At 37.1% G+C, this 18,906-nt stretch overlaps 1 protein-coding gene across 1 annotated transcript in view; it reads right to left on the reverse strand.

Moving 5' to 3' along the window:
* Positions 1-18,906, reverse strand: part of CFAP74 (cilia and flagella associated protein 74) — a 48,494-nt gene that overhangs the window by 14,363 nt on the left and 15,225 nt on the right. The window contains exons 13-21 of the mRNA XM_010577541.1: positions 18,609-18,727; positions 15,378-15,444; positions 14,832-14,921; positions 12,721-12,891; positions 10,619-10,793; positions 9,170-9,282; positions 8,207-8,329; positions 6,948-7,069; positions 2,801-2,929 (exon numbers count right to left, since the gene is read on the reverse strand). Coding sequence (XP_010575843.1) covers positions 2,801-2,929; positions 6,948-7,069; positions 8,207-8,329; positions 9,170-9,282; positions 10,619-10,793; positions 12,721-12,891; positions 14,832-14,921; positions 15,378-15,444; positions 18,609-18,727 — 1,109 coding nt within the window. The remainder of the gene's footprint in view (positions 1-2,800; positions 2,930-6,947; positions 7,070-8,206; positions 8,330-9,169; positions 9,283-10,618; positions 10,794-12,720; positions 12,892-14,831; positions 14,922-15,377; positions 15,445-18,608; positions 18,728-18,906) is intronic.

Consider the following 18,906-nt stretch of genomic DNA (forward strand, 5'->3'; position numbering starts at 1 on the left):
TATGAAGTTCCAGTTTCTGACCAAGAAAGAGAAGGTGCAGTGAGATCAGAAACATTATGGACTTGTCACAGATTTCCTATAGAATGGCACACCTCCAGACAATCTGCTCTGAGCAGGTATGCACAAATTGCAAGGGTATCTAGCAATGAAGTTAGAATAATTGACCTTGTATGTTAATGTTGGAATTATTGTTTATTTTTTTTAAAAACAGCATTTTGGACACACAAGAGTTTAAGGGAGTTATTCACAGGGGTCTGCATCCATTTATCCTTTCTTAAAATGCCATCCAGTCATTTAAAATTCTGAAAAACTTAAAGCTTACTTTAGAATATAAGCCTTCTGCATCTTTGCTGCAACCACAGCATATAACCAACCCAACCTAGGCAATTGTTTCCTTTTGACACTGACGTTAGTTAACTACCAGCCAGTTTGAGGCAGAACCAACTGCATCCCAAAGAACACAGACATAAATAAAGTGAAACAAACTTGGAGACCAATAGTGTCTGACTATATACCAGATTAGTAATTTATAAGAAATATGTGGGTTTTCTGTAGCTGTGATAGCATCTTGCTATCATAAGCTCAATTTCAGAGCTTCAAGCCAAGACAATACAAAAACTCTAGCGTATTTAGCTCTGCTGGTCTATTTATAGTGTCTTACAGCATCAGAGTGAATTGCTTCCTGTTCTTAGGTCTCCACAGTGATAACATTCCTACTACTGCTACTGGAATTACATGCAATTTTTGTAATGTATTGTTAAAGAATAGTTAATGAATAAATAGCACCCACTCAGTCACCACAGTAATCTGAAATCTTGCTGGCTGTTATTCTGCAAGTCTGAACTGTGACTTTAGAAGGTGATCTTCAAAGGTATTGCTAACTTGTTTAAAGATAGGAACTGGAGTTAAATACAAGGTAGGAATAAAGTATCAGCTTTCACTTTGTCACAGGACATTACAACAGCAGAAGAAATCAATGTATTACAAAATAATCCAGAGGGGGAAAAAAAATTATTGTAACTGTAAATACACAGTGATGGAGTCCAAATTAGCTGTTATGCCTTGGGGAAAAGATACCGAAATCCTTCAGATAGTTCTCTGAAAATGGCATCTTCATGCTTAAAAGCCATTAAAGAAAAGCATAAAAGGCAAATCAGATTTAGACTGCCAGCATCTGCAGGACTAGTTCCAAATGCAGAAAAACTAAAAGCTGTGGTATTTGGGAATTCTGAAAGTCAGCAGATTAGAGAACTTGCCTTCAAATAAACAGAAAATGTCTGATTCAAACACCCAGAAGGTTATGAGTATTGTAACATCTGACCAAGCATTTCAGTGCGGAGAAACTTGGGAGAGCTTCCCAAGCCTTCAGTCCTCTATCTGTTCGCTTAGCACTGCTAAATGAGTGTTTCTTTTTACTTTTGTGTTACTTTTAATATAGCTATTCTTTCTTCTGAGAAAAACAAGCTTATAATACTAAGTCAATGAGGAGGCATTTACAGAAATGTGTCACTAGCTCAGTACTTCACATCAGCTTGTACCAAGCTCATCTTTCCGTCATACTCGCACTCCCCCTGTGTTAGGTCTTTTAAAACTGATCTGTATACTGAAACAGCCAGATACTTATTTTGTGTGTCAGAAATGCCTTAATCTCATCAAATCTCCTTTTTGAAGCTTCCCCATTTTTCAAAGGAAGATTAATGTCCTAAATCCAAGCTATGCTTCTATCCACTCAGTAAGTGTAACACTGCTTTGCAGCATCTGAAGTTTAGGAACTGAAAAATGTCATAACAATGGTTACTGTTGTTGTAATCTGATAGGATTTGAGATGTTGGAAGAACTGTAAATACTTTTAGTTCTTTGAATATTAACCTGGTGAAAATTTCAAAATCAGTAATTAGACTCTCCATTTAAAATCCAGAGATGCTGAGCCCATCAGCGAAAATCCAAATATACTTACATCAATGGGACTGGATAATCTATAGGAAAAAAGCAGCAGGTTTACAGCAGCAACCAATGCAGAAGCCGATGAAGTATTTGGCTGTACGCCAGAATTGAGATCTATATAATTTAATTTATATTTGAAAAGAAACGTTCTGCTAAATTCTTTAGGATGGCAATGACGAGGTAAATGAAATTAACAGTGGTCAACAAGATCTCTTGAATTTAAATTTTGAAAACCTGAAATTCTTTGTTTCCTATAACTGAGCTATGTTTGTATATGTAGATGTATCATGAAATGGAGAACAGAAACTTGCTGGGGAAAGTCTTTTAACATCTTAGACAGTGTTATATAAAATGCCACATGAAATTCAAGATCAATATGTTCATATTTTGGAGAAAAATGCACATGGGTAGGAGAGATATGAACAGGAAGCCCAACCATTCTTAGCTTAATCAGCAAGCACAGGAGTTCTTCTCCAGAAATTATTTAATCAGTGATCCATGAAGTAGCCACCTGCCTAGATAGCCTCTCTCTTGTATAAGAATAGCTTCCCCACAGAAATGGGAGCAGCCTACCAGGAATGCAACTGCTAAGATTTTCACACTACTGCTGTCACCACAGGAAAAGCATTTCCTCACAGGTATGTGATCCAAGTTAATTTCCTCCTTGAGCATCTGGCAACTTTTAAGGGGGAAGGAGGGGGGAGACTAGCACTGCATTGACACCAGCAGTGTGAAGTCCAGCCTGCTACACTGTGAAGGAAGAAAAAAACCAAACTTAGACCTGCTCAGGTTTTCCACTGACAGCGTCCTACAGATACTGTCTTAAATACTGAAAAGATTAATGTTGTTAGGTTACCTGGGCAGAAACTTCAATTGCACACTGAAGGAAGACTGAGCTTGAATGTAACCTGTTTTTGGAAGCAGCTCCATGTGCTTACTCAATTCTTTGCATACTTCAAACTTCAAACGCAGCGTGGCTTTTGCTCTGCAAACAAATCAGACATGCTTAGGTGGCTTTGAGACTACCCATACTGCCATCTCAGCAACATTTGCTCTTGGAGTTTGGTCCCCCCTCCTCCACCCTTGCATCTCTACATTACGATTATAACAATTCCAAGCTTCCATTGAAAATGATGGGCATGTAAAACTGCTACAGCAAAATCACATAGTTATAGTCTCTTTTAAGTACAGAAAACAAGATTTTGGAGGTACTGTAAGTAAACCCGGGTGTATTTTAAGCAATATACACAGCTGATCAGAACATAATTATCAAAGCACAGCACAGTATTAAGTCAGGTCAGGGGAAAGTCAAAGCCAAATTATTGTGAAATAGCGGCTAATTATTTGCTCCTAACATACACTCCCTCTATCTGAATCAACAGCAATGACTCACGTAATGTTTGAGACACCTAATTGGTCCTAGCTGCAGCACAGAACCCACTCAAGATGGAAAAGGAGTATTCTTCTTGTAATGCTGGATCTAGGTTATGTAACAATTGGTGGTGGGAGGGATGCAGCAAATAAAAATCTGTTATGCTGTCTGAGAAACAGAAAAATGAAGACCAGTGACCCCTAAGTGGGGCCAAGGATACTTAGACGCTGCTCAAGTGGCTAACAAGCACTTCATGTCCCAGCCTGTAGTCAGAAGAATCAAAAGAACGAACCTGAAAGAGCATAATACACCTAAAACATCAACATGTACCCAGTTTGTGAATTCCATTCATCCTTATTAGCATCATAATTATCTCAAAACCTTCAATACCAAAAATTAAGCCCGTACAGGCAAGAAAAAACCCTCAAACTCGGGGGGGGGACACATCTTATGCCAGAAATGCACCAAGAGTGCTGCTACTTTTGGTTTTTCTCCCCAAAACCGTGGTGACTTCTTTTAAATAGATGTGAATTCACAGATCTCTTGTAACTTCTCTTCTAACAGCAGACATACTATAGGGCTAGAAGTCATAGTGTGGCTAAGCTGGTACTGCCAGTTCCTCTGCTAAAACTTGTGATCAATTTGCCCTATCAATAACATATTGGAAGCCAAGAAACATCTCCCCATTTACTAAATTCTGGCCATATTATAATATGATAATATAGCGATAGCCACGAACCATATCCTCCTTTGGAATTTTATGTCTAAGTGCAAAATTGCCAAGCAATTTACAAATATTTCAGCTTGTCATTTTCCTTCTCTTGGACTGGTTTACAAGCTGTCAGTCCAGATGGTCTGCTCTAAATCAACTGCAATAGCATGTGGTACTGGGAGCCTGGAATGATTTCTGACTGTTGACAATCTAAGAGAACTATATACTACTTCATTAAATCAGTGCAGATTATAACCTGCCGAAGAAATTACTTTTCAAAGTGATTTATATTGGACAGGATTCTGATAAGACACTTTCACCCTTTATGCTGCTTATTTATGCTTCCTGATTACCATATACTATGTGACCAGGAAAAAAAAAAACAAACCAAAGCCCAAACCAAAACCAGTATTCACTAACATTTTGCAAGTCTGCAGAGCTTGCTGGTGGACTTAAGTGCCAGATCTATCTAACTTGAAAACTTGATCTTCTACTTATGCTATAGACTACAATATCATAGATTGCAGCAGCCGTAAGATACAGGCAAGTTCTTTCTGCTCTGCTTCTGTCAGATGTTTGTGTGTACTGGTGGTGAACAAAAGGCTATTCTAACACATCATGTCCCTCAAGTCTGGGTCAGTTTTTGCCCCCAAAATATACAGAATTCTCTTGCTACAAGTTTTAGTTTGGGTTGTTATTTTTCTTTTTTGCTATAACTAGTTAGGGATTGAAGCAGAAATCTGTAAAAATATTCCTGAATAGCAGGATTATTTAAGTATCTAATTAACATTTAAGAATCTCTGTTCTAGAAGTTACGCTAATAAGATTTCACATCTACTGGATCTGAACTTTAGTTCTCACTAGCTAAGGCATTTCAGCAGTTGTTAGACAAGCAGCCTTTTCAGCTGGGCTGGGGTAATCTTACCTTTGGTCTCCTTCAGTGAATGATTGCTATGAGCATTAGTTCACAGACAGCACTGTAGTAACTCTTTACCTGATACACAGTTCACACGTAAAGCTATTGTAACAAACTATTGTCTTTGGTTGTAGGTTGACAGCAGTTTGGATGTTTTCTTGCTAGCCTGATAATTCTCTTAGTTTCTGGATCCTTTGTCTGCACATAGTTCCAGACCATAGACCTTAGCAAGACTGCCTTTCCACAGTTTTTCACTATTGCAATTAAAATACAGCTACTTACTAGTCTAAGCTAAGAAATTGTTCTTGACTGATAGTATTTTATAGCTATTTTCAACAGTTTAAATTCATTCTGTTTGAGAAGTTTGACATGTACCGTGTAACAATGAGGAATCCTCTTTCTGAAACGTGCTACAGAAAAATTTCAATAGCTACTACAGGAAGAAACTTCTCAGGCACCACATCTGAATGATGAAATCTATCTACTTTTGCAGGATAAAAAGTTGAGACATGATATTCCTGGACATGAAATACTTTGAATTTCAGCCCAAATGACTGTATAACAAAGACATCTTTTCCTAACTATGGAGAATTGGGTGATAAATCAAAGACTTGATTTGCCAAGGTACTAAGGCCAGTTCACTACATATTAAGTCCTCTTAATTTAGTGAAAGTTGGCAAAGGATCAGCACTTTTTTCCCTCAGTTAAGAAGTTTTGCCCTAAGCAATTTGACAGCTTCTATCTTTGGGATCCCCTTGAAATCTTTAAGTTTTCATTAGGAGAGTTATTCCGCTGCTATACTTACAAGTTTTATCCCTGGGTTATCTAGACCAAGTAAAATCACTTACATAACTTGTGCTTGTCATATCTGTAAGCTGAATTTCTGAGATAACAGCTTTACTCATTTCTTTCCAACTGTGAAGAATCTCTGCAGTCTGTAATTCTGGTAAGAGGTTTAGAATGGATGCCTTCTACAGAACCAATCCCACCCCCACCTTCCCACAAACCCACCCCAATCCTATTTAAATACAACCTAAGAAATGCAAATTGTTAAAATAAGCATTCAGTAGTGACTACATTAGGTAGAGGGAAGACACCCACACCTGAAGACAATTAAGTGAGTAAAAGTTCATGTAACCACTCTCTGATAGCATGAAATCTCTGGGAGCCAATGAACTGAAAGACTATCTTTATATTACAGTGCAAACAGAAGCAGTCTTCAGACATTACTGACTTGGACTACAAAAACACCCACGTATTTTTTCCCCTGTAAATTAGTATTTTGTCATTATCTGTGTACTTACAAGGTATCTGTCATGCCAGTGCAGTGCTTAATGGCTGTATGGGTTAGGAAAAGTTGTACCCTTCCCATTCTACAGTAAATGCAAAAGGACTGACAGGATTTATCCAGCATCATGTCCCAAATCTGCAAAGACTGGTGATTGACCTTCTCAATAAAGAACAGTTGGCATGAGGCTGGCTTCCAGATCCTAAGTCTGCCATAAACTTTAATTAAAGGTAAAATAGCTGAGAAATAACAAAATATTCTTTCATAAAATTTCCTGGCTGAATCAATTACACCCAATGTGCACTTCACGTTAGACACATTTATCTCCGTAATGTTTAGTGTGCAAATCCCACATGATGAAACTCTCTGGGGTTGCTATTCCCTAGGGACTTTACAGTTATGCCACAGAACAGACACAACATAGAGAATCTTGTAGGAGTGGAAAGGCATGTATTAACCCAGATACTTCATAGCTACATCTGGTCTTGGGAATCTGGGATAGCAGGATACCCAAGCCCAATTTCCACAGCAGTGTGGAACTCAGAGGGCCCATAATCAGGATGTCCTGAAATGCCAAGGTAGAAAACAAACTGTTCTTCAGCTTCCTATGATAACAAGATGGGTCTGGCAAAATGGAACCTCAAGACATCACCTAATGACTTAAGATCTCACTACTTAGCTATAGAAGGCAGCTGATAATGAAAGGGTGGCTCACCTGCTTTGAATGACAATGCAGTCCTGATAAAGTCGGTCATACATACAGATCTTTAAATCAATGTTGGGGTTGGGCACCCAAACCGGCACATCAATAGACACTCCAATGGCACTAAAGCACAGCTGTTAATACACAAATCAAGAGTGTAATTATTTTTGTTAGTCGGAAATTCTTACTGATCTAGACAGAGTAAAAATTTCTGCTATAAATTACAGCTGAGTGAAATATTTTATTATTCATATTGCAGCAGGTTCTTTAATTAGGCAAAGCTATGAAAATAATTTGTAAAATAAACCCTAGATGTTATGGTGTCCCAGCAGAAAAAAGATCTATACTTTGGTTTGGATTCTTTGACAGAGAACATGAAGGAATAGCATGCTGCCCATTATATTAAGAAGAACTATTTAAAGTGCATCTAGCTTAAGGGAATGTGCCATAATTCAGAAACTCAAGAGACTGCAGCTCGTTTAGCCAGCAAACAAATACAGTAATGGCAGCACAGTGCTGTACTTCCTATAATGACCTTAGGTCTGACATCAGTGACCGCACAGCTCAGTCTTGGATAAAATGATCCTGAACGAGAGGGTACCCATAGGAGCCTGCAGTATGCACCTGCAGCTCCTTTTGTAGACTACTCCAGCTGTAGACTATGGGGAGAGCCAAGACTGGCCTACTGAGCTTCTTGGAGGTTTTTCTTTATTTTTTTGGCAGGCTTCTGTGAAATGTTCCCAGGCAGAATTCAGCTTCCAATAAAGCGTGGAATCAAAATACACTGAAGGGGTAACTAAAGTTGTCATCTCTTCCAGCTTTCACACATCAGTTTCACTGCTGCATGCTAAATAATTCCAAGTCTGATATATCAGAAAGAAAATAAACTACATGGGCTGAGAATAGAGAATACTTTCGTATTTGTTTCCAGGACATTAGATGTTTTCCAGTATGATGTCTGACAAAATGGGAATATCAGAATTATTTGCACAGACATTTCAGAGAATCAACAGGCTTAATAACCATACTGCATCAGAAAGAAGAGCCATGATTTACAAAGTTACCTCCCACCAAACCACGTAATACATAATTGTATTGTACCTCAGTGTTAATTCTCATAATGTTCATAAACCTATCTGTCCTCTATCTCCTCCTCCTGTTTCTAATAGAGGATTCTGAGCTCTTTTAATTCTTGGGAAAAGCAGAAGTAGGAGGATTTTAAACTCTTTTTCTACAGTGTTTTGAAGCAAGTCTTGCACAAAATCACTCACTGGTTTGCAGTCTGAGTTGTCAAACATGATCACAAACTGTGCCCGCACATCTCCAGGGACAGCTGGAATAAATAGAATCTGAAGTTTGACTGAGCTAAAGGGTCCAATTTCACCCTCAGTAACCTAAACAAGAAGTAACAAGTTTTTAATGAAAATCTGACCGTATTACTGTAGTTGTCTATAAATTGTATTGAAATCAACCAGCAGTATATACTCATACTATATACAAACACTCTACTACACCTAGTTTGTAACTAGATTGAAGGCACTATGCAAGGGAAAAATCGGTATCAGTAGCTCCCTAGGAAGTTTATTGTGGGGAAAAGACTTGGCATGACACATGGTTTCACAACCAGGCGTGGTCAGAATCTTACAGAGTCTTCTTTTACTGTAAGACTCTGTATGGTAGCGTGGTTTACCAAAGTGTTTTCCATCATGTATTGGTGAACATGTAACTAAAACATGGAGAAACTGTATTGTGCTACCATTTAAAGATCTGCTGTACTGATTTCATCATTAAGTCCACCTGCCTTTTTTATGTGTAGGTAGAAGCCATAAATGCTAGTATGAACTAGTTCCTGGACTCTCATACCCAGGTATTTTTAATATGGCTCAAGTTTGAGGTTTCCCAGACGTTCTTCCTGTCCCATCTTTTGCGCTGTCACTAGACTTTGTATAACCACAGAACGACATAGCAGAAAAATGAGTTTGACCAAAAAAAAGTTAAATTATGAGAAATGCAAATGTATATACAATCTTTCAGCTCAAATAAGTCTTTATACATCAAAAGAGAGGGCAAATATGTCATGTGATTTCATTTTAAGAATTAACTGTGATACAGTGAAGTCCGGTGGACTTGAAATTGGTCACGTACTTAAGCATTTCCCACCAGAGCGAAAGCAATTTATTTGATGTAGGCTTAGACTAGCGAAAATCTTGCCTGTATCTCAGGATTTTCATTACCTTTCCAAGCATAATTTCGACTGGTGTTTCTTCAGGAGAAAGTTCCACTAAATTATGTGTATTGTCTGTGCCTACATCTGATCTGGAATTTAGTACATCTTGGCCAAGTTGTTCTGGGGAAAAAAAAACACCAAACACCACAAACAAAACCCTACAAAATGCTGGATGTGTGCATCTATTCACTAAACAAAAATATCAAACAGAGCAGAAGTACATTGATTTTGGTCAACATTGCAAATCCAATAATATATGCCAACAATGGGGAAATATAAATGTCGAGAAGGCAATTTCTGTTTGGCCATACAACTTTGCCCAGGTCCAGAAGTCTACCTGACGGACCTGAGCCTTCCGCTTCAGAATAACAGTAATAATGTTTCAGTAGGATACAGTATATATCGGAGATTGTTATATCAAAGAATGCAAATTCAGCTTAAAGTGTGAGCTGGGCTTTAAGAACAATTTCAGTGGGACAAAGCAATGCAGCCAGGAGGACCTGCAAAGCAAGTGGAACTGCTGCTGCACTATATTTCCAAAACAACTGCAATAATAAGTACCTTTTAATTAAACAGTCTCCGACCAGGGCTTCAAAGTGCCTTAAACTAATGCATCATGAGAGAGATGAAGCTGACGCTGGACTGTATGGCAGTAATCAACTGGCAACCATATGCTTCACATTAACCAGAAAAAAGATCAGGATGTCATGAGATATGTTAATGTGCAAAAGCAATGGAATTTTTAGTTGGGTGTTTTTTTTAAATTCTGAAAACATCTTTAAAGGTATGCGTTCTGTGGCGACAGCTACTGTGATTTATGGAATCACTCCATTTCACAAAACAGATCCCAGATTTAAAAAGCAAAACCACCCACAACATTTTCACGGAACTTTTAGTTTCCTACAATTGGAACGATCAATATCCAGAAGAAACATTAAAGAATACAGACAATAAAGAAATTACGAAAGTCTTTCTTCTACAAGACTGGATTTTATTAAGCACATCGTAAACATTAGGAATGGAGATGGAAAATGTCTAAGGAGGTTCATCTTTCTGCTTCCTTGTTCCTAGAATTACAGACTATAAAAATAAACCTGTCATGTGGATTTCTATTCCGAGAAGTGGGTATTCAGTTGCTGAGACAAGAATGATAACAATTTTGCAGTTTCTGTAAGCTAGTTGGTTTCTGTATTCTTCTGAGACTGAACTGTTGATCGCTAATAAGAAGTGAGATTCTCTGCTGCTTCTGATATAATGGTGTCAGTACATTATTTTTAGTAATTTTCTGTGAGACAGCATACAAAGAAATGTAACATTACTACCAGAATGATGAACTACTTAATTTACTGAGTAACTTTGCAAACTGAATTCCACAGTTCTTTACAGGAAACTCCACAAATTGATAATGCTTAGCCTGGGAAACTGTGCTGCCAATTTTCTAAAATAGTCATCTCACCTGTGGAACTACTGCTCAGGCTTGTCTCAGTCCTCTGCTGCTCCACCTGGGCTACACAGTAGGTCACTTCTTCACTATGGTCAGGACAAATTTGTTCCTTCTTTTCAACTACAGATGTCACAGGACTATCGCTGACTTTCTGTTCAGGGACACAGTCACTGAAATGTCGAGTAACCTATTAGAAAACACGGAAAAAACACTTTCTACTGTGACTGTTCATCTAGCTTGCGCCAGCTCCAATTTTATCAGGCAGTTGCAAATCAGACTTGTGTTTTCTTGCAACTGTTCCACGTTGTAAATGGAGAGACGTGTTGCACTGTCTAAAAACTGCACATTCTACTAGACCTTTATCAATGAGCAGATTTAATTTTTGCTGGCTGCCCAAAACAGGTAGACAACATAATGGGAGCAATACAATATAGTGTTAGTTATTTTACAATTAACAAAACTAACACTGGCAGTTCAATGCCAAATCTAAGTCTCCTAGAACTAGACTTCTGTTTATTACACACCTACAAAAGACAGAATACAGAAGGAAAACCCAGACAGTGTTATTTCACAAATTCTTTATTTAAACCACACTTTTAACATAAGCATAGTACGAGAGTTGAAAACCATGGCAAACAGCTCAGCAGTTTCACTGTACATACTATTTAATGTAGTGCTTAAAAAAAAGAGAGGTCAACCCTTCTCTTAAAACTTAAAACTGGGTTAGATTGTCAAGTAGATAATTTTGAAAACCACCTGAGCCAATTGCTCTTCAACAATCAAAGAAGTTAAAGACTGCACTGATGGAACAAAGATGAAGCATCTGTATTGCGTTTATAAGAACATGTAGGCACTTCATAACAAAGATATGCAACCTAGTAGTGATATTCTCTCTGAGCAAGGACCTGTGAAATCTATTTATGGGTACTACCTATGCAACACTTGAGGAAAAACGAACATTTATGATAATTATATTAATCAACAGAGGAATTACAAAGCACAAGTTCCTACCACAATGAGTGGGTAGTGGTTGGGTTTTTTGTTTGGGTGCATTTTTTTTGTTTGGTTGGTTTTTTAAACCTAAAGATTTCCCCACTTTAAGAATAAAATCCACAATTTACTTCGAAAAGGAGCAAGTAAGTCTTCAGACTTAAGCTGTTCAGTCTTCTCAGAAATCTGCCCCACAGTGCTGACATGCAAAGACAGTTGTATGCATGCTTTCTTTGTAAATGTTTCTCACTTAAAATTATCTGCTACATGGAGGAGTACAGCTGTCAGAATTCCTCAGTTTTCTGTCAACTTTGAAATTGGCATGCTGTAGGAGCAATCAGTATCAGGTCTAACACCACACATTTTGTCAGCTCTGCACCAAGTGTCTGCACCAAGTGAGTTTTGGTATTTTTCTTCAACAGTCTCCACTTCATTCCCACCCAGGACAATCCACAGGACACAATATTACAATCACTTGCATTCATTCTACTATTGATTTGAGACATCTTTCTTCAATTCTTTTAACGCTATTTATTATTATAGTTTTCAGGCAACAGCCCTCAATGTAATTCTTAGTTTGACTAAGAAGACTTCTTCCCTTGTAACAACAGCTTGTCAGTAACTCTGACTGTCCTTCTTTGACAGGAAATTTAAACGAACAGCTCTGAATTTTTAAAGGAAGATCACAGGCTAGTGCTTCCAATTCTCATTACTTTATTGCTAGTTTTGCAACAGTTGGCATTTTTCTGAAGTCCAGGAGCTAGGATGTTAAATGACTCTGTCAGAATCTCCTCTTTTAACTAAAGTATTTCTTCCTAATTTTCATGGATGTGGAGAAAATAGGAATCATGACGTAAATTACTAAAATGCTAAAAAACAATTATCATTGTTGGTGTCCTGTCCCCCCACCCCAATAATTGTTTTTAAATTTGTCTTGTGATATTTGGGGGTCTAACAGATTATATTAAAATATGCCAACCCAAACATAAACAAACTGCTAAAGGTTGGAACAGATGATCTTCCGAAGACCTTTCCAACCTGAGCTGTTCTATGATTCTGTACAATTATCACACTCTGCAAAGCAAAACGTTTCTTTCAATTTAGGGAAATGCTTTTGAACCTACCATTCTTCCAGAAGACTTTGCTGTTGTTCTGCATGTACTGCTGTCACCTGCTGATGCCTGAACTTTGAATCTTGTTCCCAAAGCTCCACTGTTTGTCAGATTGATGGTCCGTGAAATTGTCTCTCCCACCACATGGCTGCCAAAGTCAATGAGCTCTTTATCTAGTGCCAGCTGTGAGAAGATAAACCATTAATTACTGCTGTCCTAGATAGTCAGTAGTGTCAACTGAATAAGCATCTACCTTTTCAAGAATAGGACTTTAAAGTTCTTATTTAATTTCAAAGACAGTATCAAATAACAACATGAATTGTGGGTATCCTTCTGCCTTTTTGTAGAAGCCATCTCATTAAAACAATGTCTTGTTAAACTGAGCCACTTCCATTTCAGTCCACTATATGACAATGGAAAAAACGGGTTAAATTCTGTTCATAGTAGCAGCTTTCATAAGTCTTCAGGTAGTTACTCTGGAAGTAGGTTAATATTTACATACTAATTCAACATTGTTGCTCTTGTGTTACAGTAAAATGGTTTTAATAGCATCAAGCTGAGAAGCAAGCAGCATGTAACATCATATAGTGACTATCTATCAGTTTAAAACACATCCTTTCTTCTTTGAGCTACCATGGCTTACAACCAGTTTAAAAAGTAATACGCTACTTCATATAGAATTTTTCATGACTTTGTAACCAGGTATAGGATAACGAAAGGCTTGTAATTCAAGTGAAAGCACCAAAAACACAAAGACAACTTGGTTGCTTGCTAGTATCCTACTTACAGCTGGACTCCTCCCACTTTCAGGGCATAAAGAATGGGAGTTCCTGCGTGTAAATAGCACACAATGATGGTATGAATTCTCTAGGTGAAGAAAACTACTCCTCTGTTTAAAGCTTCATGTGCTGGCTTTCTACTGCATTGAGCATTCTCATCTTTGAGGTCTTCTAACTGAAAACCATTAAAGAGTCTGATACACAGAGTCAGATTTAAGTACGCAATATTGATGTGGTATCATTTTAGCTTCCTAGAAGTGCTTAAAATTAAGCACATCCTTTAATACTTCGCTAGAGTGCTAATATAATAATTATAACACACGACCTTTCAGTTACTTCCCGCTTCTATTTTCTGTGTAACAGATTATTCTTGATTCACTTCCCTGTGTACAAAAGTTTCAATGTGCAGTCCAGTAAAGAATCATTACATACAATCTTATTCATTTTACTGAAACGTAATATTACAAACTCCAGGAAGACATTCATAGGTCTCAAGCGTTTGTAAAATAATTTTTAAATTTTTATTATTAAGTATGCTCCCAGTATACCCCAAATTTTGCATTTGCCAGTCTTATTCCAATACTGGGTGTCTCCTTGAATAACCTTTTTCCTCTAGCATTGTATATTCTCATCTATAATTTCTTTTGGCCTGTAAAGCCAAGGCTGCTCTTAGTTGTGAAGGAAGTAATTTAAAAACAAAGTTGTTGCTTTTATCATATACTTTCTTCACGTTAGCTCATAGGAAGTTAAGGTATCTAAAAAAAGTGCTGCCTGTAGTTTTACCTCTTAACAGTGAGAAAATTATGTTCTTTGCTTAAAATTCAGTATAGAATTCTCAAAAGATTTTGAGATGCTGAAAGAAAGGAGAGATTAGATGCTTTATATAAATGCCAATAAAGATAGAAAGATATTGTGATATTTTGATTTTTGTCCACATAGAAAATTGAAGTTAAGAATAAACTACTGCAGGTCTGGGATGGAATTTCCAAAAATTACAGCGAGAAAAAGATAGCTCATTTCCGGCCACCATTTGTCTTCCCTCCATTCACAATGTAACATTGTGTCATCAATTTCTTAACTGAACTAGTTCAGTTATTTCCACTCCTAAGTTAAAGTTGCAGTTCATGGTTAAGTAAATCCATTAAGATAATTTTGTATAAATGTCAGTGTAGTCTGGGAAGCTAAGGAATGAATCACTTTCTGGAAAGAGACGCTCCGTTGAAAAGGAAAAAAAGGAAAGAAATATAAATACCTCTTGCTAAATATTTTCATTAATGTTTATGCCCTCAAACACTTCTATTACTGTTGTTTTACTGACTCTGAACAGACTTAAAAGTCACTTACAATGCATCTCTTGGCTGTACATTTCAATGGAACAGAAAAAGAACCTGTCTGTGCCATAAACATGATTTCTCCTTCCAGAGTTTCATTTATCTAGGAAACAAACAAACAAAAAACCAACCATGTAATTTGCAAAGATTTAGCCTATGTAGTCTGATGAAAAATGCTTTCACTCATTCTTTGAGTAACATATTAAAACATATCTCTACAGATTCCACATTTCCACTTTAAAACAGTCTCTGGTAACTGCCTGGCTAACTTTAACTAGGCAGTACTATAAATCATTTTGTTTGAAGCAAGTTTCAAAACATACTCCAAGAATACTCAGTGACATGCATTCTTCAAGAACATGCACTTAGAATATGCCGTATTACAATTTAACAGAGCTTGAACATGCACACAGTTGTCCAAATACAACAGGACCTTTTCTAGAAATGTAGTTTGTTTCCTTGCTAACAGTTAAGAAATTAAATTAATGATGTTTAATCAGACTAGTGGGTTATACTAGGATTCTCATCATTGTGTAACTTAGCACTCAGGTGCACTTACCATCGGCTTAAATGTTACCACTACTTCACAAGACATTCCAGCAGACATTTTGCCAGGTGGGTCAAAACTGTGGAGATAATGAACATAAAACTCCAAATTAAAGCTATGCATGAAACATCCAGCTCCTATTCTGGTAACAATGGCAGGTTTTTTTTTTCCCCCCACTTGGATTAATTACTTAGAAAAGTCAGAATGAGTGACAGATTAATGAAAAGCTACAGAACCCTGCTGCAATGGTAAAACTACAAAGGATGATTCTTTATTGAGGCTTTACTCAGAAAGTCTTAAAGTGCTTTTAAAAGACAAGAATTATTGCCTTCATGCTACAGACAAAGAAGCTGAGGCTCAATAATATCATCAAGAACAGGGTGGACCAATCGCCTATTCTAACAACTAGGCAGAAGTCTTCTCCCATTATCCATTTTGAGTGTTGCTCTGTAACACCTCCCCTCTCCAAACAGTAAACAAAAAGGGAAAATAAAGAAGGTAGCTGCAAATGATTAGAGACCGTGCTGCTTGCTGCAAACTGTATCAAAATTATCTTGAATAGAAACAGCCACTCATTTCAATGCCTCATTTCATGGTCACTGTGATGCAAGTAAAACGCCCATCAGAAGACAAGAAATCTCACAGCTGCACTCTAAATGAAATTAAGGCACTACTGGAGACCTATTCTGCCGGACAGAAACAGAAAGGAAGCTAGACAAAATAGATAACCAAATGTTGTTAGCCATGGGAATACCTAAGCAAACTGGGCCATACTGAAATACAGAACATACATACTAATCACATTTTTATCAAAACAAAATTAAAACCAAATAAAAGCAAGATGAAACATTTTCAAAAAGAAAAAGGGAAACTGTTCAGAATTCAGGAGCTTAAAATGTCAATAGGGAAATAAGCATCTGTATACTGACCTTCAGAACAGATCACTAGCAGTTTCTCGTGAGAAAGACTTTAAGTAATAGCTCTTTATTTCAAATGTTACCTTGATAAAATATTTATGATTTAGAGCATAGGCTGCCAAACACACAAACACACACAGAACCACTATGCTAAGAACACGCTCGCATTGCGTGGGGATGTAATAATGCTCATTTTAACCACTAAAACATAGCCTTTTACTAGCAAATATAGTGTCCATCACTGATAACAGTTCTCAAGCATTATGTCTATAACTATCTGTGCAAGTGATCTAGAGGACAGGTGATACCATGACAGCTTAGATGTACTCGGTATTTTCTAAATACTTGCTAAAACTATTTTTTAACAAACAATTTATGTATGGTTCTACTTGAGAAGAGGTAAGCATTATCTATAAGATCAGTGCCTACAAATCTGAACTGTGCTGTTCAAATTATTAGTAATATGACAACGGATAATAAGATCGATAGATTATTTTTGCTATCTATCTATCTATCTGGCAAATGTATAGGTAACCAATTTGAAAAAACCTGAATTCATTCATCAGACATTGAAAAATCATTGACTCATTCTATTCATGATATTTGATGTTTAATTTGTATTTGGAGAGTACTTTGAAAGGCAATTATAACAAGGAAAGACTTAGGCCTTTCAGAAAGAGTTGTTTCATTTTTGGTCACAAATCAGAGGTGCTGATTTAAAATATGCAATTGTCCAACATAGTAAGTGAGAAAAAAAATATCAGTCTGAGAGCAGGAAAAAACTCATTTTGTCAGAAGATTAGTAGCTTCAGGCTTTGTAATAGAAATTAAGCATGTATTATAAGTGGGTCAAAATTAAATCCACATACCATAATTTCAAAACAAGCAAAAAACTACATTCATATTCAGCCGAGCACCAGAGCAAGTTTAAAAGCTTAAGTGCTCTGCTGTATCGTGGTCAATTACGCATCTCCATTAGTCTGTGACTAAAGTGCTAAACATCTTTACCAAGATCTTTTACGGCAGCTGGATTCATATTTTATAGCTCTCAAGTGATTACATTCAGTCAAGAACTGCAGTATGTTCACATTCCAATGTACTTTTATAGGGACTAAGTGGACAAGGAATGGCTTAACTATGCACCATAATTTTTCTTATCAAGCTAGCTAGGAATTCCAAGTGCAATCTATCACTACGAAGTGGCAGTGGGTAGTGAGCTGTAAAAGGATCTCTGGAGTAGGAAATCAGTTACTGCAGTAATACAACTTGTTTATTTCACTGGGGTATGATTAAACACTCACAGAAATGGTTCCTTCAAGTCAGTCAGCCATAAGAGTCGAAACCTTAACTTTTTATGTTAGCCAAATGAATTTGCTCTGATGTCTGCTATTCGTCAATAAGCTTCACTTACACACAAACAAGAGCTTTAGCGTTTCTTCGCTTTTAGGCTAAACTACAATCAATTTTTTTGTTTCACAGAGGTCCAAGTAAATATATTATGTTCTTGACTTCATTTTTTAGATAAAAGGCAAGTTGTGTAAAGTAGTATTTTATATTTCTAAAGGCTTGGAATATCTCCAGAGAAAGCTAGCCTCTGAATTATTCTTAAAGAGAAACAATTTGGGAATACTTCTATTTGTTTATTTACAAACAGTCAAATAAAATTATCAATACAGTCAAACTGAGATTAACTTGCAATCTCTCCCAACTGGACAGAGTACTTCATTATATAACCTGTCATCGGGATTATATGAATGGATTGATGGAAAGACCACAGGATTTCAATTTAAGTGCTCTTTGCTCTGAGATTTGATTCCTTTATTTCATCAGCTTTTTCACATTTAAACTTCAGCAGTAATCTGGAAATTAGTGTGAATCATGCTGTGAAGGATGGTAGCTGGTGAAAGAGGTGTCCCTAGGCTTAAAGGCCCTTATTGTGGCCTAAAAAGAAGCTTGGGTCCTCCTTTACTTCTTTGTACCTACAAAGAGATACTTTTCCCCTTTTTAAAAGGGTCTGACATTTTTGAAAAAAGCTTTCTGCTTGTTCAGGGCTGGCAGTTACCACAGGTCTACCTTGCTTTCCACAGATTAGGGACTGGTCCCTTGCTATCACCACTATAGAAACCAATGACATGCAGCTCAGGCTCAGTAAGCCTCTTACTCCTCAGCTCTGAAGCACAGTTCCTTTCCACATCGCCCAAGAATGGAATATAATAATTTAGATGTATTTACTGAAATCTATTTAATTTGCTACAGAATCTGGTTACATCTCCTGTTGCGGTACTAAGGTAAAACAAGCAACTATTCTACAGTTAATTTTACTTACCGAATACTGATGAAGTCCTTGAGCCACTCACTGACTCCCACTAATCTGCAGAAGTTAACACTGTAGGATGCATTTATCAAAACTATCTTCTTTTTGTAGATTTGACCAACATCAAAATCCTTGAAATACCAAACATACCAGGTGGTGTGAATTACAGGAAGTAGCATTTACACATGTAAAGACAAAACTACTTTACCACAGCTGTGCTCACAGTCCCTACTGGGATCACAGGCCTGTGTGCAAAGTATTGTATAATCCCATGAAGAATTGCCTTGCTCCAAACAAGCCCTTTTAAAAC

Source organism: Haliaeetus leucocephalus, unplaced genomic scaffold, assembly GCF_000737465.1.
Source record: "Haliaeetus leucocephalus isolate CR32 unplaced genomic scaffold, Haliaeetus_leucocephalus-4.0 Scaffold556, whole genome shotgun sequence".
NCBI classification, from domain to species: domain Eukaryota; kingdom Metazoa; phylum Chordata; class Aves; order Accipitriformes; family Accipitridae; genus Haliaeetus; species Haliaeetus leucocephalus.